This window comes from Grus americana, chromosome Z (assembly GCF_028858705.1).
Source record: "Grus americana isolate bGruAme1 chromosome Z, bGruAme1.mat, whole genome shotgun sequence".
Lineage (NCBI taxonomy): Eukaryota > Metazoa > Chordata > Aves > Gruiformes > Gruidae > Grus > Grus americana.
Window position 1 is genome coordinate 871,084 of NC_072891.1, and position 26,376 is coordinate 897,459.

Below are 26,376 nucleotides of genomic sequence, written 5' to 3' on the forward strand. Positions count from 1 at the left end.
CTCTGGGATAACATATTTAAGAAGTAGAAAAACACTTGGAGGGAGGGAGCTTTTGCAGCCGGAGAGAGGAGTGAGAAGATGTAAGAAACTCTGCAGACACCAAGGTCAGTGCAGATGGAGGGGGAGGAGGAGCTCCAGGCGCCGGAGCAGAGATCCCCCTGCAGCCCGTGGTGAAGGCCATGGTGAAGCAGGCTGTCCCCCTGCAGCCCATGGAGGAAGGATGAGGGGGTGTAGCGATTCCACCTGCAGCCCGTGGAGGACCCCACGCCGGAGCAGGTGGAGGCACCTGAAGGAGGCTGCGGCCCGTGGGAAGCCCACGCTGGAGCAAGTTCCAGGCCGGACCGGTGGACCCGTGAAGAGGGGAGCCCACGCCAGGGCAGGTTTGCTGGCAGGACTTGTGACCCCGTGGGGGACCCCACGCTGGAGCAGTTTGCTCCTGAAGGTCTGCACCCCGTGAGAGGGACTCCATGCTGGAGCAGGGGAACGATGAGAGGAGTCCTCCCCCTGAGGATGAAGAAGCGGCAGAAACACCATGTGATGAACTGACCGTAACCCCCACTCCCCGTCCCCCTGTGCCGCTGAGGGGGGGGAACGTTGAAGCCGGGAGTGAAGTTGAGCCCGAGAAGATGGGAGGGGTGGGGGGAAGTGTTTTAAGAGTTGATTTTATTTTCTCATTCCTCTACTCTGTTTTGCCTAGTAATAAATTAGATGAATTCCCTCCCTAAGTTTGGTCTGTTTTGCTCGTGACGATAATTAGTGAGTGATCTCTCCCTGTCCTTATCTCGACCTGCAAGCATTTCATTATGCCTTTTCTCCCCTGTCTAGTGAATGAGGGGAGTGAGAGAGCGGCTCTGGTGGGCACCTGGCCCCCAGCCAGGCTCAACCCACCACACTGCTTAACAAATCCTCGTTAACTATGCTACCGTCTTTACGCATCAGCTCCTTGCAGCACCGGGTATCCAATGGGTTGGGCAGGATGAACAATAAATGTTTAACAGCCACCGATGGACAGATACTTGGGACGCCAAAGGATCCCTTTATAACAATTTCTATCATCTGATTAGACGTTCCTTGAAAAAGAATGTCAGTGTTTTACTACTAGTACCTTGTAATGTGTCCCTGAAACCTCCACACCAGAGCCTGGCCCCTCGACGCAGGGACAGCCTTTGCAAAAGACACTCCCATCCCAATGAGACGTACAGAAGCGTTCAAATTACCTAATCAACATTAGTGAGCTTAAGTGATTTCACGATTGTGAAATTACTTTGAAAATGGCAAGAAACTTTTCTATATAACCCCAGACTTCTCCCCTAGATTGGTAGGTACTGTTCGTAATTTTCTGTACAAAATGTCTTTTGTCCTTTTATCCAGCAACCAAGTTATTTTCAGGTTTAACACGGCATTACTTACGTGATATAACGCTGTCAATGTACTGCGGTAAATAAGGAGCCCACGCGTCAATGGTTTCTTTCCGACCTGCCTGCTCGATTCTTCGCAGTTCTGCTAGCAATAAGGCCTGGGCAGCTTCTCTTACCTGTAAGGCCAATAGGAATGTCACACAAACTCAAACATCAAGCATTTGTCAGTACGCTTTCACTATAATTTAGCAAGAACAAAAAGCCCCACAAAGAAAAAACACTCCTACAGAAAACTCAACTAAAGCTTGTAGAAAAGCCACGTTTTTTCCCACCCCTCTCCACCTTCAACACCAAAGCAAAATAACAGTGAAGAGGACCTGCCGCGACTATGACGACTCTCAACAGGACACAGCGAGGACGTGCTGCCCCGCGAGAAAGCCAGGGGGTGAACGTCACAACTCGGTCCCTGGCAGGAGGGCAGTGCACAGACCAACCTGCTGCCCCACCTCCTCCTGCCCTCCGCCGACGCGCCTGCCCCAGCACAGGCAGCAGGACCCACCGGGGCCGGCTCCCGTCCCGTAAAGGGAACGGCAAGACGGGTTTCTCACCCAAGGGAGTAAGGCTGAACCTTACGCTTGCGCTGATGCATTGCAAGGCCACCAGCTCTAGTTTTCTAGAAGCAATTTGTGATCACCCTTCTCTACAGCATCTCCAAAGTTGGGTCCATAATTCCAAATGCACAATCAGTAAAGTTTTTCTAAGTGTTGTGAATGTTGTGGTATAAAAGGAAAACAACAACAAAAATAACTTTAAAATATATTTTCACATAAGATCTACTCATTTACCATATATTATGGAAGACTGAACAATGAAAGCAAAGGAAAATATATAAAAAAAGTTTCCCAAAGTTTAAAAAAATATCTGGGTTTTTACACCAACAAATAGAAAATATTATCTTGTTCTATTTGTCCCTGCCCTGGTTTCAGCTGGGACACAGTTAATTTTCTTCCCAGCAGCGGGTATAGTGCTGTGGTTTGGATTTGGGATGAGAACTATGTTGATAACACACTGATGCTTTTAGTATAAGCATTACTTGGCAACAATTAAGTCAAGGACTTTTCAGCTTCCCACGCTCTGCCAGCGAGGGGGTGCACAAGGAGCAGGGAGGGGACAGGGCCAGGACAGCTGACCCAAGTGGCCAAAGGGATGTTCCATACCATATGGCATCGTGCTCCGTATATAACTGGGGGAATTGCTGCTCAGGGACTGGGCTGGGCATCGGTCAGTGGGTGGTGAGCAATTGCACTGCACATCACTCCTTTTGTATATTCTTTTATTATTATTTTCTCTTCCTTTGCTGTCCTATTAAACTGTCTTTATCTCAACCCACGAGTTTTACTTTTTTTCCCCCGATTCTCCTCCCCATCCCACTGGGGGGAAGGGGTGAGCGAGCTGCCTGGTGCCGCTCAGTTGCTGGCTGGGGTTAAACCACGGTAGTCCCCCATTAACATCACTTGTTCCACCTAAAGAGTTCATAAACACACGTTATTTTTGGCCTAAAAGTTTTAACGCGCAATGAAATTAAGTGATTTGATCACGGTAAAATAAAAAATTGTGGACGAAGCGAATATAAATGCACTACCCTGACACCTAAGGATATCCAGTAACTAGACTTCTGTCGCTTACAAATTGTAACGAGTTTCAAAGTAATTACTCTCTCAGGAAGCCATCTCTCAGTATATCCTACCTAGCAGGAGAACAGGCAATCAGGTAGCAAAAACCCATACTCCCAACTACGTTACAGGACTGCTGAGGACCTACAGCCCGGCTCTGTTACTCCTTCCCCACTTGGAAAGCTGCACAGTCAACACATTTTTTGCCTCCACAGCACAGGTGTAGTGTTAAGGTCCTCTAGCCATTTATCAAACACTTGGGTGACAAACCGTTTACTGGCTACGGTATATACGCTCCAAAAAACGAGGCAACTCAGCAGTCTCTTGAAGAACATAGGGTGTGGGGGGGTTAATCCTAGTGAGATTCTTAACAGAATCATGGAAGTTTTTAATCCAATAATTTCTTTAAAAAAAAATATGTACAGCATCCAGAAGGTAAAAAAAAGCATATATTTGTGTGTATATATATATACACACACATGATTACTTTTTCAGTATTTTGCCAAGTTATCTGGAAAATTAACTTACTATATCTGAAATAAGAACTGCAGAAACTTGTGTCAGAAAAGAATTATAATTTGTGGGTTTTTTTTTTTTATATTAAGGGAAAACGTGATGAGTAAAAGACAACATAAACCCCCCAAGCCCCAGCAGTACAAAATCGCTACTGAAATCACCTCCAAGCATCGATCCTGCCACCTGCGAGCCAGCATCTCCAGAAGAGGAGGTCTGAATTTGTCCAGTCCCAACAGGTCAGGGAGCATTACACAGTGCATAGCAGCCAGCTGGCTCCACCCTGGTAAAACACATCACAACGGGAAGGTAAACATCATAAACACCGAAGCAATTTGAAGTTCAAAACGCATTCAAGCAAGTTTACATTGGCCACTGGCCTGGTATGCAGTAGATCTTCAGGAGGTGGGACAAAGAGGGAGAGAGAAAAAATAGAGCCAATTTTGCAGCAGAACCCCGGAACCGTTTGTTCTGCCGTGGGAACCTGGGGCTCACCCCATCTTTGCTGATTCCAGCCGGCCTCAGGGCAGGCTGCGCAGTGCATGCGCTTTCTGCATCGGACAGGAATGAGCTCTTCCAGGCACAAGTCATGCCTTGTGAACTAGCTGGTCAGGTCCCAAACACATGCAAGGGTCAAACGAGACATCAGCAGAAGCGTGTCTCTAATCAGGACTGATTAAACACCAACATCCCTCTTCCTCCCCATTCCCTCTCAAAAGACTTCAGTTTCTAGTCACAGGCTTGGATTTTAAACTCGCAGCCTTAAGAATATACTCAACAGACATACTAAATTAAAAAAAAAAAGTCCCTAAAATATTATGGTCAATTGTTTTGCAAAAGCATGAGCCATGGTTCCGAGTTCAAGATTTAGAAGCCCTGTTCAAACCATAATCAGCATTACTTAGCATGTTACTCACTGTCCTACGTGCAAGTGTGGTATAATTCAATTACAGAAAACTCAGCATATGAATTACCAAAAGATTACATAGAATTTTCTGTCCCTTTTTCAAAGGTATGCAAATAGGTACAAGTGTGTATTTGTCTGCTCTCCTTATCTTTCCATCTAAATCTTATTTCAACGTGCTTACTTCAGGTGCATTCCCGCTACAAGCCTGCAATATGGGGGAGTTAAAACTAGTAAAGATAAGCATATCAAGCTCAAACACCACAGCTTGTAAAAACGCTCGTAAAGGACTCTAGGCAAAAGAATTCTTTCAGTATTATGCTCTACGCTGACTTGAGAAATTGGAGAAATACTTCAGGTGAGCATATAGATCTGTATTTTTAAATTGTCAGCAATACTGAGCATAAAAATCTAAGTATTTTAACTAATAAAGCTCCTCATGGTGCTACAAGAAAAGAAATCATTATGTCAATTTTTCTTAAAGAAAAATGGATTAAAAAGAGGAATTTCCAATTTAAGAGAGCGCCATTTCTACTACTTGAGATGCATGAAGACAGGAATATATAGCTTAGTAATAAGGGCATAAAAATTCTGATTTAAAGCAACTTGCCTACAGGGATAGAAGGGGGGTTGGTTTGTTTGTTTGTGCCAATCTTTTTGGCAGAAAGACGTTCTTCATAATGTGGATAAATATTTATTAGAAAAAAAACCATCCCCAGCACAAACCCAAGTAGTTTAAATAAACACTAAGTTTTCATAAGCACCAAAAGTAAAATTTAAGTGACATGAAACTGATTGTGTTTGTCTCCCTTTAAAAGGAGCAACACATTTTCAGCCCTTCAGTTTGTAAGGCAGCCTATGGAGCTGGTGCTCACCCCCTCGGGAGTGGAAGTCCTGTCCCACGCCCAGCCCAGCAGGTCTGGGAAGGCTCGAGACGGGGCCGGACCTCCGTACGGGGAAGCGGCACTCGCCCCCGCAGCGTCCTGCCGCTCTGCTCCCTTGCGCACCACCCATGGGTGAAGGCACCTGCTTAAACAGGGCTGAGAATTTTTTGGTCAAAAGACAACAGCAAACCCAACCGAGAGCTGAAATATCATCTCTGATACACTGAGCTGAATGTACCGACAGTCCAAGACACATAAACCGGGTCTGCTCGCCCTCTACCAGCATTACCAGCAAAGCATACAAAAATAACTCGCTGCCTCTTGCAAAGAAAAAATTCCTACATAGATCAAATTAAAGTCAGGTCGTAACAATGATAAGGGACATTAGTCGAAAGTAAAAGACAAATAGATAGAAAAGTGAGGAAAGAATACCTTCATTGACTAAGAAACAGGTATGTAAAGTAGGAGCAGTGTCAGAGCCAGAGTGACCAGCTTCAGTGCTAGAAGAAACAGCAGGAGCAACTTGCAGAGGAAAGAAGAAGAAATAAAGAGAAAAAATAGGAGAGTGAGGATAGCAGCTTCTGAAAAACAGATTAGTATCACTAAAGAATGAAAAACAAAACTGGAGGAAACTGTGATAATATTAAACTTAAAAAAAATTCTAGGTTTTACAAGAAGTGCAACGCCAGTGAGAGGAAGACATGCAGCTGCAGAGAAACACAGATACGCTAACAGAAACTCACATCTTTGGAAAAGACAGAGTACCCATAAATAAAACAACTGCAAATCCGTAATCTTCAGATAGCTACATTTGGGTTGACAGCACGGTTGATGCTGAATTTTAAACCCAGGAGTTTTGCTGCTGCTCCTTGTGCTTTTCCCATACTTAGGTAGATTTGGAATTTGCCCTACTTGTTAAACCCCCCCGAAATAACCCCTTTTCAACCCGGGCTGCCCCATCTGTCGCTCTAAAACGTCACAGAATGTATCACCGATGGCTAGTTTTAATGTAGGTTCATTTTAAACGTGTCCCCGTTCAAATAATTGTAACCCTATACCAAAGAAAGGACTAAGACTCTAAAGCAGAAGCATACAAAGCGTAGGACTACAGGCACATACAGAAGAGCGCAGTTTGAGCGGGTTACTCAGAACAGCACCCGTGACATGTATTTCACAGAGTGCATCTTTTCTCGGTGCCAATGTAATTTCAAAGCAGTTCTGAACATTATACTTCCACTAATGCTTCATGACTTAATATTACCACATGAAAAGATGCGCAGACCTTATGGCATACACATGCTACAACCCGAGGTCAACGTGGAGATTTAGAGGTCGCTATCTGACACTTCCTTCCTATAGAGAAATTACCATATGTCATGCACAAGCATCTTCAAATTAATCCCCCTCTTTTATTCCGTTGCAGAACAACAATGGGTTCAAGCTCCTGAACTGATTAAGCATTGTCTTCCGAATGGTCTGTTTGCTTTTCATGCAGTGAACTTCTTTTGTCACTGTGGGACATCTGCATCAAAACTACTTTTTCCATACTTTCCACACAAATGCATCACGATGGCACGTGGACAGTGACAGGACGACTACCGTAAATCACTGCGTGACAGCAAAACCTTCTTTCCGTAGGTGTATAAAAAAAAGCTACATATTTTCTGAAAAAGATTGTTTGTAAAAATGCAAACCCACCCCACGCTGACACTAAAGTCTGACTCAGAAATGTCTTTTTTTTTTTTTTTTTTTGCCTCATTTTGTTGTAGTTGTCAGCTCTCTTCCAACGTCCACGATTACAACAGTCGCTGTAATGGCAGCAGCTGGGCCAGCAGCAGAGTAGCACAGAGCTGTGCTCATCTCGGGACAAATACAGGTCAAATTGATGGAGATCAAGTGTGTCATAAAATGCATTAATTGTACCTCTAATTGATTTTTAGGAACAATAGCACTAGAAATGTACGAGTAGCAAGATACTGCAAGTAGTGCACAATGGGATGTAAAGGTAAGGCACTGAGGAAACTCAACGACCTGAGAGTACCACTTAGGAACAAAGCCATCTCCCCAAGAGCATGCAAGACGTGCCACCAGAGAAAGAGATGACAATTTAGGAACAGGAGCATTTCTCTAAATTTTTGACAGCACACAATTTCATATTTATCATTTGTTTCTCATGAAGTTATAAGTATTTCCACTGGATAATGGAAGTATGTCTCTCCCCAAAATTAGCAAACCTATTTCAAAGAAAAATTACATAGTTGTCATTTGGGAAAGAAAAGCCATAATGGAACTGTATCTTTAAAAACAAAACGAGTATGTTTGTTCTCGCATTCAATTTGCCATATAGACACCATCTCTGAGAAATCCTGACCTTTCAAATAATTATCTTTCAAGGAGGAGAAGTGAATGGCTGTAAAAAAAAAAGAAAAAACAAAAAACCAAAATAGCCCCACATGTTGAGACAAGAGCCCTGATTTTTTTTATTTCTGCTTTTTGTTACTGACTGCTAAGTCTCTATTTACGTAGCACCTTTGATCATGAAAAAAAGCTCAACACATCCCACTCCTGAAACTGATTTTCCCTTTACAACCAAAGATCACAGTAAATAAATATTTATATTTAGGAAAAGAATACATACACACAAATGCTGCTGATGGGCAAGCTTCTTTCTCAGATATAAACATCCCCTTTTCTTGCATGTGAGTGAACAAAATCACCCAGTTGATGTACAAGTTACCTGTTGTGCTTACTAGCTCTCCTATACAAGAGCAGTTCCATGGTTTAACGACTTAAAGATGTACATATATCTTTAATGCACAGCTTTAAAGATTGTACATTGTTGTAAATACCACAGTGACAAAGTATTTGTTTTCTGCAAAATACAATCATTTTATGAGTTGCAAGTTTCTCTGTATTCATATAGCTTGTAAAGTCAAAGTTTTAACAGTTAACAGGTAAAAGTGAAAAATAAAGGATAATTACAATTTTCAAAGGAAATATTAAAAAAGTCCTGAGGATATCTGCTTTATAGATTAGTTAAAAAAGTACCCGAAGGCATTATGGAAAAAGAGAAAGCCCTTTCCTCTTCTGCCCTACGGCATATGCATGCAGCTGGGCTCACATCCACAAAATCCCAAGCACTGCACCAAGAGCAGCGATGCGTACTCCTCCCCTCTTCGCTTCATCGTACAGCACAACATGCACGACAAAGGTTACAAACACACGTTCTCCTCAGGCCATAAACAGCCTTCGACCGGTCCCACGTGGATTTTATTGCCCCGTTATTTACCCCGGGGGGCGAATACCGCTCCTCCTCCCTCGGGCACCGCCGGCTGCCGCCCCAAGAGTCGCCCCGCGCTCTTCCCAACTTCACTTGCTCCTTCATTCTGAGCGCAAGGCAGAACTGCCCACATCACGGTGGTTTACGCTTCCTTTACTGTCAGCATTAAGAGGAGTAGCTCACTCGCCCCAGACAGCAGCTACGCTTTAGAGAGCGAGCAGGAAGGCGCTCCTCCTCCTCCTCGTCCGCAGTCCCAGCAGGACTGTTTCCCTGTGCTCCTGCTGCCCTGAGGAAGCTCTAGTCCTAGCGCTACTCCAGGGGAAATTCACGTCTAATCTGGCGTACATCTTTCTCTTCCATCACATCTTGTTCTACTTCCTGCGCTTAACCCTTATCCCTGTGTAGGAAAGACACAGGGCACGTTACTCGTGGATGCTTCAGTATCACCCACTGCCGCCTCTCCTAACTGCAAACGATGAAAATACCAGCAGCAGAAGTAGTGTTAAAATAACTTCTTTCTCCTCCATAAAAAAGAGAGGAAATGTATACACACTACTTAGATGTGTTTACCTTGATGTTTTAGCTTGTAACATAAATGTTTTTGCATTGGTCTGCATAGCCCTTAGTTACAGATTTGAACCTCTTCCTATCACCTCAACACCACAATGTTTGGCAGCACATAAATATGCAAAAATTCACTGTCAGGGAATGACTTTGTGACAGTATCAGCATCCTATACTGATTCTTATAAAGGTCTTAGTCATTAAAAATCTTTATCTAGAATATTATACTACTTTTTTCTCCCACACAGAAGCCAGCAATATTTTTATCAATTAATAGTAAGGTGATAACTTCAGTGTCAAGAGCTGAAATGACGTTTCAAATTGTTCCAAAGTGACTTTTACCTTGCTTAATTTGTCCTTGGGCTGCATGGCTTGAAATTGAAGGAGGTGCCTTCGCTTTTGACATCTCAGGGGTGCCTGGCCTAGGTGGCCTAAACACAAAATGTACGTGAAGGGGAAGGAGAATAGGGAAAAAAAGGGGGGGGGGGGAAGGAGAGATTATTTGCTAAAGATACTGTGACTGCAGAAACTTTGAAAAGCAATCCCATAAAAACCAGTCAGTTTGACAGAAAAAATAAAAAAGTGTCTCATTTACAATTCCTAGGTAAGCTTATTTTTTGGTGATAGAAAGTTCATCTGTATGTTTTGATTTATTTAGAATTTGACCTACTCATTACAGAAACCCTATAAAAACAATAAGCACTAAAAAGGACAAAAGGGGCCTCTCAGACCTATTGTGCCTATATTAATACAACTCCACGTGCTATTAATGTTGTAAGTTATGTAACTCCATTCAAAGCAATACAGTTAGCTTGGCATAAAAATATACTACATTCAAGAAAGAAGAAATACACTCAGTTCCACCTAGATACCAAAGGTTTTCATAGTTAAATTAAACAAAGTAAAACGCTTTATTAAAATAGAGACTCTGAAAGAAAGTTACAACAAGTTCAAGTGAATATTTGCCGTACCTGGTCGGACCTTTCTTCATGTGGTCTCCAATAAAAGTTGCGTTGGTCATACTCATCAGTGTGTTGGCCAGCGAGATAACAGACAGGAGATGCTGAGTGGTGACGGCACGCGATACTCCGTACGTCCCCTTTCCCAAGCCTTCGGTAACAGACATCTTCCTTCCCAACTCCACACTATCATAGGACAACTTGCCGACAGGCTGATTATAGCCGGGGAGCATCAGGGACATGTGGCCTCCCCTGGACAGGAGCCCAAAGGACACCGAACAGTGGGGCTTAAGCATCCCAAGACGATCAAGGCAAAGCTCATCTAGAACAGAATTCAGGCCCCAGGCATGCAGACAGGACATAAAAAGCTTTGCTGTATCCATGGTTAGATTATATTCTAACAAAGTTAATGGCTTAGATTTGCTAGAGCGATATTCTGGGTCACCGTCTTCTCTTCTCTGTCTTATTGATTCTTCATCCTCATCTTCATCATCAAGAAGATGCTCTTTTATATTCTCTTTGATTGTTTCCTTGACCTGCTGGAAGAGGACGGCTGCTCGTTTACCAGTCAGAAAGGAGCCTCCTTTGTCAGAGCCGCCAGAGGCTTTCTGTAAATTCTCCGGAGAAACGAGCGCAGTGTTGGGTCTGGAGGCCTCCTCGGTCAGCAGCTGAATGATCAGGGCTTCTACGTCAAAGAAGAGCACGTGGATATCTGGATCTGTTAAGTTTGTCTTTATAGCTTGAACCATCAGGGAGTTATGTGAATATTTAGGTAAATTCCCCTGAAAAAAAGAATACAAAGAAAAAATTTTGAAGTTTTAATTGTATTACTTAATGCTTTTCACAAAGCGAATTCATAAATTAAGGAAGCTGTGGATGATCAAAGTTTGAAAACTCACAGGGTATAAAACACGTTATGATAAACATTATGAAACTATCAGTGAAGAATTTTACAGCACTTTTCACAATATCAGACTTGCGGTCAAGTCCCCTAAAATACAGAAAACTTCTCCAAGTGAAATTATCAGATCAATAGAGCTCTCTAGATAAGACAGAAGTTCACATTTTTTTCTCCCGAGTTCTAAAAGATAATAGTTATGCTCCAAGGAACAATAAAATTTCAGTATTTTGTTATTAAACTTAAAATACATTAAATTACATTTCATATTTGGATACTGAAGCATAGCATCAATTTATGCCACTGGAAAATAAGCTACTAATAAATTCATTCAGATATGCCATGAGTGTGTCACTTGTTCACTTTACTACTTAAGTCCACCTTCTTCCTCCTTCCCTTCCTCCCAAGGGGGAGGGGGGAAAAAAAGGGAAAAAGAAAATTAAAATGCTATGGGGAAAAAAGCTGACAAAAGTCAGAAAAGGAGCCTGGACAAATGAACATTAACAGAAGTTTTTAAATATTGCGAGAACTTTATTCTCTCCAGAACCAACACAAAATTACGCTCGAGTACTTATTTTCCTCACACAAGCAGAAAAGAGAATCTTTTCACAGAAATAAACCCTGTTCAAACGTAAGTAAAATATTATTTCTCCTCTTTTACAACGTAATTAACAGCCTGAAAGATGTACGGTTGACTATTCGTGTTTGAGGCAGAGCATGAAAAGCCGCAGGAGGTTCAGCGAAGGCGCCTGATGGGTCCCTGGTGCTTGCGCTGGTGTCCCTGTGCTCAGCTGAGTCCGAGGGGGCACAGAAAAGCCATCGCTGCCCTACACGAGTCCAAGCAGGGCTGCAGGAGAAATGCTATGTTTTCCACAACTGCTACAGGTTGAACGGTTTGTTCGGAAAACGTAAACCTTTGCTGAAAGTAGAACTAACCCAGAAGTTCTTCGTACATCTCCACTAGAAGCCAGACATACAGTCAGGGCTCCTACATCTTCTCATCTGTAACTCAACAGCCTTAGCATCAATATAGCAGTCTCTAAAGTTTCCATTCTCTGTGGTCTTCTTTAAACCACAAAAGCACATTTTTACAGCAGGATAGTTAGTTAGAAGTTAACAAGGCTTGCAGTTTTTACATATACACTGCATATATATTTACAAATAGATATGCATATATATACACTCGTACATTAGAAATATACACAGACTACACAAATAACTAACACACTCTCTAGCACACACAAGTGCGAACATTCGGTATATATACACTAACCTGTTTTTACTGTATTCTGTGTACATCCTGATTTATTGCTTCCTTGGTTCACGGACGTGAAGTAACATACACATCTTAGGAAGCCCTAAATACCCTGGGCCACTGAAAATCTGCTGAGCTGTAAAGCGACATTATTGCTACCAACACCCATTATCCTGCATTTTTTAACCCTTTTCATTCGACTTCTGAACACTAACAAATGTATTTATCACTATGAATCACAGAAACAAACATATATTCTATTTAACATCCTATAATTGGAAAATTGGGCACATATATGTACCATTTATTTTCTCTCAAGGCCTTTTCTCAAGCTAGTAAGCATTTCTAGTCCTACAGCTACTTGGCTGCTTTAAGTCTTGTATAGATTTCATAGCATGTCTTTGAAAGCTGAAGTAATTTTTATATATTCCTTTTCCATTACAGCTGTAAAGACCCCCAAAATGCTCTTGGCACGAAAGAATATGATATCCACCACACTGTGTTCAATTATTGTTCCAGTGTACGAACCTGGTTTTGAAATACGCATATTATTTGAATTCTCAAGGTTCTCATTCACACTGATGCATCTCTCAAAGCACTCTGCTCTTCCTGTGGCTGTCAGTTACTGTATATCCCTGAAGAGCGTAAGATGGCTTTTTACAGGAAAAAAAGTCTTCAGAGGAAAAACCGTTTGACAGTTTTACATCGGCTTTGTGTGTGGACACCGACGTGTCCGAAAGAGGCTCAGTACCCTGACCTGCTGCGGGGGCAGCTGATGATCCAGCCGCAGCTTCTTTGCGATTCATTTCGGAATGCTGCCTTGGAGCAACTCAGGAATAACCTCTCCCCTCGACCGCTGCACGGCAAGAGGCCCGGGGGAAAACAGAGTAAGAAACTGCTCCTTCAATCCTGTCGAAACATAACACGCACAAAGCGTATTTCTCTAAAGCAATCCACTCTGTTAGTCTTATCTCATATTGTAATCTTCATTTTTCTACCGCACTAACACTTTATGTAATTTGCAGTCTCTTAATGTAAGGCTGCTAATATTTCTCTGGCTTAGAATGAATGCCCACGTACATTTTACCGTATGCTGTTGAAGCAGAGAAGAGCGAGTACGGTAATTGGTTTGCTTGCTGCACTCACTAGTTCTTGCTCACTTTCAGAGGATGATTCTCAACAAATACACATAAATATTTTATATTATCCCAATGCACTGGTTTTGTAACCAACCAACCAGATACGAAAAGCGTGCGTGCACACACACAGATATTCAAAACACATCAAGGGACTCTCCAACAATGACACGCAGACCTGGCAAAATCTTCAATACCATCTGCTATTCCACTAGAATTCAATCATTTTTACTTTCTGACTTTCCTAAATTAAAATTCATTTCACTTATACAACAAAGTTAAGGCACTATCAGAAGGAAAATTCTCATTTGTCACAAGGATTATGAAAAAAAAAATTGAACAAATTGAACAGAGGCACCCTCCTGGCTCCCTGTTCTTATATTTCTCAGAGGAGCGGCAGCGCAGGCTAGTTCACCATGCCAGACAGGCAGCCAGGGCCTAACACAATCAGCACTGGAGCCAAATTCTGCTCCTTTTCCTGTGGTCAATTCTGAGAATAAATGAACTATGCTTATTACATGAATTTGCCATGAGAAGCAAATAATGGAGAATTGAAACCAGAACAGAAATAATTAAATGTCAATAAAAAATAGCCGCAAATTATTTTCTACAATGTGCTGATTTATTCACATATTCCTTATTTATTTAAAACAAGCCAGTTATTTTTTCAGAATGTAACGCAGGGAACTTTTTATGCAATGGTCTCTGGTAACAGTCACAACGGTAAAGTTAAAAGCAGCAATAACCCCAAAATATTTTAGCTGTTAATGATCGTTGACCTCAGGTATAGAGCACACCTTGCTGTGCATCACGCCTCTGTAGGTACCTATACCTTCATTAGATGCGAGGAACCTGCACGTAAAACACGCACGTTTGCACGGCACGGACAAGTGCAACGTTCACGCCGAGGCAGGTGAACGGTCACAGCGGACGCGGCAGGAAGAGCGGCACACGTCTGTTTGCAGAAGCACGACGGTGCTGTGCTAAGGAACGCTCTCTAAGTGGCATTTCTTTTCCGAACAGAGCGGAAGAGCAGGCGGCACAATAAATACGGAATGGGATGGGGCTGGGAGCGGGGCCGTGCCGCTCTCTGCTGGTCACAGCCCAGACTGACAGAACGTTTTCCCAAAGGGAGAACGCGAGCTCTTTCTTTCGACTCAGGCAACGTTTCAAAACAGCATTGACAGACTAAAGGAATTTAATACCCTTCCACTCTGATGGGTCTTCGTTAGGAAACAGTTCCAATGAACGGTAGCATACGGAATCACCAATCAGAGTAAATGTAGGCGATTCTGCGGCTGTGTCCTGGCCAAGGTTGGTGGCCCCTCTAATGCAACCCCTGCCCAAGGCAGCATCCACTACAGCAAGACGCTCGGGGCGAGGAAACCCTCTTACGGGCTTCTCCAGTACGTGACTCTAAGGATATTTTTCCCAGTTTCCTTCAAGATAATTTTGCACTTCCTTCTATTAATCTTTAACAGAAAGATAAAAATTTAAGAGTCAGAGGTCATATTCCTTCTGTGACAAAGTTCATAATGCCCTCACAAGGCCAGGACTTACCTTTTCTCTGTATTTGGCCAACACAAAAGCGCACAACGCAAAGCCCAAGAGAACGAACGCGCTTCCTTCGAGCTCTGCACTGACATGCCATGGAGCCCACCAGCTAAACTACTGCCAGCCTATTTCTAAAATTCACCGTTTGCTACTTTGTTCTGTCTCTACTATCTCTGCAATGTGACGCTGTTACCTGCCTGTTAGTTTTCAAAATGGTCAGTCCAAATCTATCAGACTGAATAACAGTCAGGCACATTAAAACCAATGGGATACTCAGAACTAACTCTTGTACCATGCCATCCTCCATGCTGAAGTTCCTTACACTTTTTACGCTGTACTAGCTGTTCTGGGGATCCGTGTTGTATTCTATTCGCTCTTCAGAACAATAAAATTAATGCTAAAATATAAAAATTACTCTTTATACAATTTGAAATCCAAGTTCGTTCTTATTGCGAGAAACCAATTCAGACAGAGAGCTCATTACTAGTTGTTCAAAAAGGAACTTCCCCACATCTCAAAATATGTAAGGTGCTTCCATCCAGTGTATGCAGTAACAACCAGGATGGAGAAAAACCATCCTCTGACTGCAGAGGCTGATGTGCAGACTCACCGTCCAGCTACCGCTCCAACACTTGCACAACTTGTAGCATTGTGGTATTACCAGCAGTTACTTATTGCTCCGATGGGTAAAGTAGCCTGTTGTTGTACTCGGTAACATCCACGTAAATTGTCAAGTTGTGAGCACACGTAAAGGTGCCGTGGGTCAGACATAGACATACAGCACTCCGAACAGTTCATGAATACTTTTAACAAGTTACTACAGACAGTTTCGTTTGAATTTGTCACTTAAGTCATAAAACAGAATTTAAAAAGTCCTTAAACATTAAACATGGAGATATTTAGGGACCAACTAAGCCCATTAATATCTTCTAGCACTACACACCTAAAATAGTTCTCAAACTGTAATTAATTTTCAGCATTTAAGTTACTTTGGCTCCATTTATACCTATTTGTACATATATTTTAGTAATACTTTTTCTGAACTGTCACACGGCAACAATTACGAAAATAAAACACAAATCAAGCTCTAGCTCCACTTTTAGTAAGATCTGCAGGAATGTATAAAGCACATCCAATATGGGGGGAAAGAGGGGAAAACAGATCAATGCTGATTCCATTCTTCAAAGTCAGCACAAAATGAAAAGGGGGAGATTTGCTTCTGATGGATACAGATCACAGGCGGGTTTACCGGTGCACCCATCAATACTACAAATTAACAGAATGTATACAATTGAGCAAAGATTCCAGATTTTATGAAATACTGCTAAATCCAGATTTTTAAATAAACTCAAACAGAAAAAACACAGTAGAAAGCACACTGAAGTGGAAGGTGATATCACGAACAGCAACATAAAATCAGGGAACAACGTCCAGAGGTATGTGGAAGGGATTGTGTTGGTTGATATAAAAAAAAAAAAAGGTATCACCACCCATCTAGAAAATGGTAAGTTTATTTGGTGCGTAACCTCTGTTCTTAGTGAACCTAGAGAAAAAGACAGTGAAAGCAGTACAGAGCTATGGACAGTGAAGAGGAAGTTTAAAAGCATTAGACTCCAGCAAGGAAAACCACTACCATGAAAGCACAACACAGAAAAAGCATAAATGAAATGAGTTTTGAAAGTGTAACTCTAGATACCACCACCTGCATTGGAAACTGCATGACGACGTTGAAGCAAGCTGATACTTTTTGTTCAAGGAAACTGAACTCCTAGGACTGACCCAAAGCCAGGAAAGCTAGGTCAGAGCTTTCCATTAAAATTTCAGAGAGCTTTGGACGAGAACCTTCCAGTTACAACGATGAAGACTACCCATACTTCATTCAGTTATTTAGGGAAAAAAAGTGTTCCAGGTATTGCATGAAAACCAGACAAACCAAAACACAACTCACCTTGTCAGATGCTTCAGAAGCGAGTAGGTTAGTGGCAAGAGTCTGCAGTTTCTGATGCGCCACGTTCTTCAGAGCAGCCAAGCTACGCCTAGTCATGGCCTGCTTCAGGTTGACGGCGGGGTGGCTCAGGGAATCCACAGCTGCTGGGACTGCCTCATCACAGGCATTCAGGATTTCCACTGCCGTTATTCCCATCACACACCTGTCCAGCGCACCTGCAAACATTTGAAAAGCATGAGTTTAAGCAGAAACAGTTCAAAATGTCCAAAACATCACCAGTACAACAACGGGCAAAAAGAATTCACGTGGGAGGGTGCAATGCATAAGGCTTTCCATTGTGTTAGCAGCTCTTTTTAGAACTGATATTCCTAAAGGGATGGGATTTTCCTAAGTTTCCATGAAGCTGAAGCATGTAAAGAAAAACCGCATTAACAAAAATCAAGACAAGTTTCAAACCCCTACAATGTGATTATGTACCGACCGGAGAGCGACGACTGCAGTTGCTCAGCGTTTTTAGCGGAAGGTTGATTTCAAGCATTTTTAATTCTCTCCCCCACCCAACTACCCGTGCGGATTAAACTTTCCATGTCAGGTATCAGGTTCCTCTTTTGCTTCCTAGAGCTTCAATAAAACCCAATTCTCATCTAGTTTTCACAATAAGCTGAAAATGATATTCAGACATTATTGCAGGTTTGTAAGGGTTTTTAAGTGAGTTAAGGGGTTAAAGGTAATGACATACTGCATATATTTTGATGCATTTTTCCCCCTCACTTTCTCCCTTTCAAATATCACAAGACTTTCTACAACAAAGCTGTGCTTATTTTATGCCTTGTTGCCCATTCTGTTAAGGTTCACGTTTAGTTTCTTCTAAACTAAGCATTAGTCCCTTTTTTAAAAAAACCCCACGCCAAACACGACAAAACCCCCAGACAAACACTTTCTTCACTTCGCAGATGAAGAGACTGCTGTAGATTGAAGGTGCTGCACTTCTACACCAAGCTCTGAAGAAGATTGCTGAGGAAGCACAGACCCTAATAAAGTGAGAGGACACTGGAAGTACAGCCAACGTTTTAACTAGTCTCTCTAAAGATGACTAAAAAACACGTAGGGGAAAGATAGACACCACAAGCTGTGCTTCTCCAAGAGTGAATGAGTTATTCCAAATACTAAAATTTGTATTTGACAAAAGCGTACATAATCGACAAATTTGGGGAATATGTGGAGTTTTAAATTTCCAAATATAAATGTGCAAAACAACGTTAACTCTTCTCTCAGATGCAACTTATACGGAACTATAACCAAATATACGTATCTAAACAAAAAAATTGTTTAATCACCATCTTTGAACTTAACCTTACCAGTATCCATTTGCCAGACGTACACAGACCCATCTGAACATCCTACCACCAGATAGTCGTCGGAAGGCCTCCATTTTATTACTTGAATAGGGAAAAGGTGACGGGAGGCCAGCATGATGCATTTTTTCTCCCGCAGACTCAGAAGACCTACTGAGTGATCACTGGCTACAGAACAAATACAGTGCTGGACTCTTGCCTAAGAGAAGAAAAAAAATTAAAAAGAAAAGAAGTCTTAATCACAATGCAGAGAGTTTGCATTTAATAATCTCTTCTTGGCTGGACCAAGCATGGTGATCAACAACCTGTTTTATAATCAAAACCAGGCACATAACTCTATCGCTAAACTCACTGAAGTCACTAGAAACAGATTTTTCACTGACAGAAATTCTCTTGAATCCAACCTCTTCCATATCATAAAGAGCAAACAAGTTTTGGAACCTGTTTTGTTGAGCAAAAAAGAAACCACGGTTTTCAAGTCATTTGGTTCATTAAATTCTACCTACCCATCCAAGTTACAAAAGACAAAATGACAAAATTGCCTTTAAAACCTAAGGGCTAACTGGAGGGGAATGCTGGCCTATCACATGCGCAACACCTTCAGGGGAAGGACTGCTTCCACGTCGTGGAAATACTCTCCCACTGTTAATGCTGCACATCATAAAATGCCAAGCATCTCCTTAGCTAGCTAGGTTTTAATACCCAGTTTTCCCACTATTTGTAATTCTTTACGTAGCTAAAACTCGATGCAAACAAAACCAAGATTAAGCAAACGATTAAACCCTTTTTAAGTGCCTGCAGGAGTTATGCATTGGGCCAGTGCTACCCCTTCAGTATTTCATATTGCAGTCACGTTCTCAAGAAGGATTTGAGGAGCTGTGCTGTTTATGGAAAGCGTGAGACAGGTTATCAGATGTATTATGTAAAACTTACACTACAGTTTTCTGGTGGAACTAGAAGCTGTGTAATTTCTCCACCATGTACACAGAAGATATGTTTCATCTCTCCAGAAAATATATCCCATATGATGACTGAGAAATCCACACCACCTGAGATCAAATACCTTTGATCATAACGAGAAGAAACCTGATGAGGATACAGTAAACATGTAATTTTGTTTCGATGGCCTCGGAGAGTCCGGTGAGGTGGCCAGCCTGAGAAATTGGGTAAGGGATGAAAGGGGAAAAGAAAAGGAAAGAGAGACAAAAAATATAATTCAATAGAACAGTTAACAATCCAAAATGCTGTTCTTGATTAAATACAGACATACTGCAATTTTTGAAAGAAGTTCTTATAGAATTAACCTTGTCTTTTTTAAAATGCTCTTTTTTTTTTTAATGGACATGGACTGAAAGATTCCTTTTGTCTTGCTGTGCGATCTCACTTTAAAGTAATTCAGTTGTATTAAAACAGCCTCTTCCCCTCAAAAAAAAAAAAAAAAAAGGCCACAAAGATGTGAAAAAATAAACCCCCTTCCCCACCAAATATGAATTTATCCACGGTTCTAACCAAAAGGACCGGTACCAGGAGGATTGCACAATCTCACTCCACACCGGCCACACCAGCAGCATGAAGTCTGCAGTGTTATCCGTTTGGTGCTTGTGCAGAACAGGTTAATGGCAGCAAATTTAAATTTACAAAGGAAAATAATTTTTGTGAACACAGAGCAAGAACGGCAAGTCTCCTATCTCCTGAGATCAAACACGTTAGTCAAAAGCTTAGAATGAGAATGATTTAACTACTGCAGAAGACACTTGGAAAAACTGTCTTTTTAGATGGCAAATTTGACAAAATGGGCCCAATAAATTAAATACCAGAATCAAGCATTCTATACAATTCCTGCGTGATATAGTTGAGCTTTTTTCCCTCCATGTGATTATGCTTTCTAGCAAGCACAGAATTCTGTATTTTTCTGAGGGCAAGAATCACCAACACTTATTTGCAGAATAATACATCAACTTTGAGGCAATCCAACTTCACATTGAGAAAAAATCATTTTTGCATAAAGTTATAGAAAGTAAAACAGTTATATAAAGGAAACAGTACAACCAACAGCCTTGTACATAACTGACAAGCTCCTAGGTGTATTCACAGAACAATATTTACATGTCTTTTTCGTTTATCAGCATTTGTAAAAAATCAAACCCCAAATATTTGTTCTGCAGCTACAATCATAAAAGTATTAAAACAACATTATCTGGAACCAAAATGTACAATACTCAACTAACTACACAACACACAAAGAGGAATTCTCTTTCAGACGCGTGATTTTCCCAAGAAGATCTTTGCAGGCACGCCAATGCCCCAGCTGAACAATTCTGGACAAGAGACAGATGTGTCCCGCCGTATCTTTGCTACTGCATCTCAAAAACCCAGGAGAAATATCCAGGCCTTTCCAGCGAAGGGACCCCCCCAAAACTGATGCAAGCTGGCCACGGTTAATTCACCCCTTCGGTTTCTCATTACATAATAGAGCATCAGCATTGTTAAGAACACGGTCATATGACTGATCTGTAAAGTGACTTAACGCTCACTTCGTGAAACTATTTCTTACTTCAGTCTACCTCGCGACAAGCACATGCTGCAATCCAACCGTGCTTTTCCAAAGCTTATTTGCGTACCTCTCCTAAGCATATGCTCTCCTTGCAGCAGCTGAACTATAGCTGTTTGTGTTGCTGGCACAATAACAATGCTTCCATCTTCACGGCCACAGACCAAACGCCCGTGTGCTGGGATATACACACTGGCTGTAACTTTAAGGGGTTCGTTGAGGTTTGGTATTAGGCTCAGTTGGTCTATAATCCCAGCAGGGCGAGGAGTAAGTTTATCAAAAGCTTCCTGGAGGGATACTAAAGTTGTTGTTTGCAGTCCTGTTTAAAAAAAGAAGAAAAAGAAAGAGAGGTGTGAGAGCAGGAGGATGATTTTAAAAAGATAATAATTAAAAAAAGAAATTAAAGAAGGGAAATCAGGAATGCTTTGCTGAGAAGATTCCAAAGTTTAAATACACCACATTACAACACTTTGAACAAAGTAAAAGGTACACACCGGACATGAACTTACTGACTATACGAGTGAAGCTAGAGCAACACATGGAAACCATGTATGTGAGAACTGGAGAAGTGTATGATTTAGCTACAAGAGAAAGTTACGCAGACAGACAGCAAGACAGGTAGTATTTGGAAAAAAGCAGTTAAAACTTAATACTTGAAAAATATTCAGAGTAAATGAAAATCTTGATCACATATGAAAAAATTAAGTTACTATAACTCTTACAAGAAGCTAACAATTAAAAAAGATAACTTCATGGATTTGTAGGAAAAGCAGCAGTGCTTTATCCAGCAACAAAACACATAACAAAGACTAGAGATGCCCATTAAAAGCCTTGGGAACCAGACTGTTAATTAGGTATACCTTTTGCACTACCTTGTTGCTCAAGAGTATCAGGCACGCTCCAAATACACAGTCTCCCTGAAGAGTCTCCTTGGATTAACAGCTTATAGGAAAACTCCCTACGTCCATAGAAGAATCGAGTAACTGGAGGACATATTAGCAGCTGTTAAGAAAAATAAATTAACAGCTTCAGAATACACGCAAGCCACGTACTAACCTCATAATGTACTTGCCCCACATAATCCACTGTTCCTTTTAAAAGCAGGACAAAATATAACTACTTTATGCTTTTTCTTTCTTACAGGAGAAAGAACATGGCAATACGAATCAGAAGAAACTGTGGTTACTTACAAAACAAGTCACAAGTTTAGGGGAGAGAAAAAAAAGATTTTACATTTATTTGGTTTTGTTCTAAATATATTCATATTTAGAATATTTTATATATGTGTGTGTGCATTCTAAAATTGTTAGCATTCTAACTGCAATGGTGAGCTGAAGAGACACTACTCAGTAAGGAACATGGTCCACAACAGAGTTTTAATGTTGATTGACAACATAAAGAAAAAAACCAAATACATAAATGTTTCAATGTCCAAATTTGGCAACAGATTATGTGGTTAAGATTAAAAAACCAGGATTCCTACGATAGTCTTGTAATAACAGCATTTGTAAATCAGACAGCTACTTATACCTAGTGGTATAGGTACTAGCACTAGATATATCACTCAACAGTCTTGGATATATTAGTTTATAGCAGATACAGGTCACAGCACAATCTACAAATGAAACATAGCTCAAAGAGAACTTTGGCCTACAAAGTTGGATTTCCTTTACTTTGCAAGGGTTTAAGCTTTCAAATTCAAAGTTGTGATTCTAAACGCTCTTGCTCAGTTATTGCCTAACCATCATGCACATCACAACTTGACTTCTGCTTCTCCAGACACTGAGGAATGACAAACTGTTAGTATGTAGGAACTGAAGATTCACTTGAGCAGAGACCAATCTCTGCATTTATTTGAAAACCAACAAGAGCCAAACCAAACTGCAGAGATATCGCGACTGTTACGCTCCTAAATGTCTACTTTTTCTAGGAAAAGAAGAAATCCTAAAGGTCTGCATTGAAAGAGAAGGGCTGGTCATGGCGTATGCACGTTTCAACTCTCTAAAAGAGAAATGCAGTCCATAAAAGAAACCCAAAGCAATATATTTTACCTGTTTATCTGCTCTGTCCAACACACTGTACAGTAAAGGCGGAATTAAATTTTCTACTGCTTTCCCCACATCTCTGCGAAATGAATCACTAGCTGGTAGACAGCTGGGTTTAAAACAAAGAGAAAAGGAATAACATTCCTTAAGTTACTAGAGTGATTACTACATCACCAGCCAACTAAATAATACCAAGCAAAAGCCACCCCCAAGCCCTTAAATGTTACATTTTTCAATTGTTAATACAGCGTATAGCAGATCATTACTTTAATTTTAATCTATAGGGTATGCTTCGTTAATTAATAACTGCTCCAAATGTGTCCAGCTCAGTTTCCCCACACATTCAGAACTGAGAACGAAGGAAGCCTGGCTTTAGGTCTGCTTCGGACTTCGACACCTTTGGCCTCAGACTCAGGGCCAAACCACACCAAACCCAAGGATTCCTCCGGCAGATCACCAGATAGATCTGTTTGCAGCCTTATGCTCTGATCACCTAAGAGGAGGAGAAAGGACTTCTTGCCCAATTTATGTTAGAATATTCAAGGATCTCCAAGATAAAACTGTATCAAAGACATATTTGCATGTCACGAAGATGTCAGAAGTTTTTTGTTCTACTTTTGTCATTCCACATTTAACCTCTTTGATACCTAATTTTAGATTAAGTTTATATTTTCACATTTACATGCACAAACTTAGCTGTTTGTGCCTTCCCTTAATGGGCTGAGAGAGTACTGTTACAATAACGCAATCACATCATTTACATTCTACTCCACATAGCAAAATCTTCTTTCTTCCTTGTCTGGACCAGGTTAAGGGAATATGTAAATTATATTTTATTTTAATTTACGACACTTGTTCAACAGCAAAATGGACCTCTTCCTATCACACAGCTCCATTAGGAAATGATAAAGAGTGAGTGTAACATCAAAAAATAGCACAGCAATCTTGGTTGAGGCAATCTAAATTACTGAGCATTGCTTCAACACAATGCATTTAGGGGACACACACTTTAAAATATGCTCCTGCAATACTTGTTTCTGCAACATCCATATGATTTTGTAACAAAATAAAAGCCAGATACTCAGTATTTCTTTGAAGTTGCTCATGTTTATCTCAAAAAATAAAGAAATGAAGTATTTCATTGCTGACTACCTGGCTGGCAATTTATATATGAAACTTTGTCCATCTTCCGTCCACACAATCACTTTGTCAGCTGACACAAAGTCACCACCGGTCCAGGTCTGATCATTTTCACTAGGGACCGAACATAAGAGGGAATAATCTCCAGCATCAAAAACCTGAAAAGAAACAGAAAAGTCTGTTGTCATTAACCAATTACAGATTAAAATGCCCAGACTGCAGCTAATTTTGGTTTCGATATAGCCACATTAAAGGGACTTAGACTTGATCTGAATGCCTTACTGGCAATGTGATTAAATCAGCTTTCACAGTGAAAAGCAGTCAGGTGGTGTTGAGCTAGCTTTCCTTACCCGCCAGTATTTGGAACACACTACCAACAACGACCGCTGAGTAAACGCACAGAAAGAAATGCTTTGACAGTTTTGACAGTAAATAGGTTTTGACTCCTCTTCAAACACTGGTGTTGTATCCTAAAAAACAAACAAACAAAAACCAGCACTAAGTTAACTGAATTTTATTTAAAATTATAAACCTGAAATTAAATAGAGCCCTATTACATTCTGTAATAACAACATCTTCAAAAAGGCATCGCTTGATGCTTTTAAATTTGCTTGAGTCATGAGCTTGTCAATGTTTCTGTAAATTTTAACTGAAATAAACTTATGTTTTATTTTGATACTCCTATGAAAGCTCTTCGCTTTCATAAAACCAGCCTTATTTTCTCTGCCCCGTCTCGATAAATCAGCACAGCCAGGCAATTAAGGCAGAAATGGGGACTCAGATGTCATAGACCACAACTCCTGACTCTGTTGCAGATCTCTGTGGCAAGACAGTATCTTACTGAAAAGTTTTTTCCTCATCTTCAAGCTGGGGAAGAAGCATTCTGTCCCACACAGAAAGCATTTAAGTGCTCAGTGTGACAGCAACCAGCGCCTGAAACCAAGCGTCTCTACACAGAACACGACACAGATGGATATCAGGTAACAAGAAAATACCCAGCTGATTTTTTTTTCTTGCTCAAATTGAACTTCGGAGCATGACAGAGACCATGTGAAGGAAAAGGGACCACGCCGTTTCCTAAGATGCCAGATGGCCAACTTCTAAGGAAAAAAACCAAACACTTGTAGCAGTTCTTATTCTATTATTCCTCATAAGAAGATCTGCAAGAGCATGTGGTATCCTCTTCTGTCACTTAAGTCTAACAAATTCCCCAGCTGGACAGATTAGTGGTGCCCATTTAGTATCATCACTGTCAATGAATTACCTCGCAGCCAGACAGTCAGCTGAAACTAAGCAGATTCAGCTCACATTCCAGTCCTTCAGGGTTCCCCACATCCCAAATGGACGAGACTGCGATAAGCTCCTGTTTAGTTGGGTCTTTGCATTTCTTACTTTCCTAACAGCCAACACTCTTCACTGCTCACTGCTGCTTTGCTTTTTTTTTTTCTTTAAGCATAACTGTTAAATGTTAGCTAAACCATTACTAGCCGTGTGACAAGGGTTTCCAGAAAATGCTTTGAGAGCAAACATAATTTCATCAAGTTTGAGACTATAAAACAAAAACCCATGAATATCACCTCTGTCCCCTGATGGGGTCAAGAGCAAGGAATTCCATTACACTGCTCTTCCAAGCTAATGCAAACTGTGCTGCTTCTGCATTGTAAATATCCTGGAAATAAACTAGTTAATCAAAAGCCAGTTCATTTCTATATAAGGTTATTTTTCCACAGTTGCTAAACATCTGTAGGAAGGTGTCTCTTCTACATGAGGTTTCTGTGAGTAGCTAATCTGCCAGAGGTCTATGAGACTTGGAGCAAATCTCCTTGAAGACTTTTACTCATTAGTACACAGGAAGGCAGGAACTGCCAAATAAGAGAGAGCTGTAGATAATCCCCAATAATGAATATTCCTAAAAACTGCATTCTCTGCTCAGCAAGCCCTTCAGGCATCTCCACATCTCACTTCTTATCTTTTCCAAAGAAAATTCTACATTTAATAATAAAATTTAATACTAAATAAAATTTATTACTAAATTTAATAATATAAATAATATAGTAATTAAGTACTGTTATCTTTAAAAGCAGAAGAAATGCAGCTGGAGAACTTTATCACAATATTTGTTTGTTTTTTTTTTTTTTTAAGATTAGTCACTTCTATAACACCACCACCATATTAAAAGACACATGCCTCCTATGTGGTACAGGGTAAGCTTTAACTCTGCGGCTTATTTCTTCTATCTGTACCACACAGAGTAAACATGTATTAGTTAGCATCATCTCTTTCAACTAATGAGTACTTGTACTGGGAGCTCTTGCATATAAAAGTTTTGCCTGCACTGAATAATGTTATGCCTGTAATAC

General features: G+C 40.9%; 1 protein-coding gene across 7 annotated transcripts in view; it reads right to left on the bottom strand.

The window, feature by feature from the left end:
- WDR7 (WD repeat domain 7) overlaps positions 1-26,376 on the bottom strand; it is a 136,216-nt gene that overhangs the window by 89,859 nt on the left and 19,981 nt on the right. For 3 of the 7 annotated variants that reach the window (XM_054810998.1, XM_054810996.1, XM_054810994.1), the window contains 13 exons: positions 24,367-24,486; positions 24,029-24,174; positions 22,883-22,985; positions 21,692-21,833; positions 20,902-21,150; positions 19,214-19,434; positions 18,284-18,479; positions 16,926-17,140; positions 10,147-10,916; positions 9,518-9,606; positions 5,765-5,854; positions 3,709-3,827; positions 1,411-1,534 (listed from right to left, as the gene is read on the bottom strand). In XM_054810998.1, the coding sequence (XP_054666973.1) occupies positions 1,411-1,534; positions 3,709-3,827; positions 5,765-5,854; positions 9,518-9,606; positions 10,147-10,916; positions 16,926-17,140; positions 18,284-18,479; positions 19,214-19,434; positions 20,902-21,150; positions 21,692-21,833; positions 22,883-22,985; positions 24,029-24,174; positions 24,367-24,486 (2,584 nt within the window). The remainder of the gene's footprint in view (positions 1-1,410; positions 1,535-3,708; positions 3,828-5,764; positions 5,855-9,517; positions 9,607-10,146; positions 10,917-16,925; positions 17,141-18,283; positions 18,480-19,213; positions 19,435-20,901; positions 21,151-21,691; positions 21,834-22,882; positions 22,986-24,028; positions 24,175-24,366; positions 24,487-26,376) is intronic. The other 4 variants (XM_054811000.1, XM_054810999.1, XM_054810995.1 and 1 more) reach the window with 3 other exon arrangements.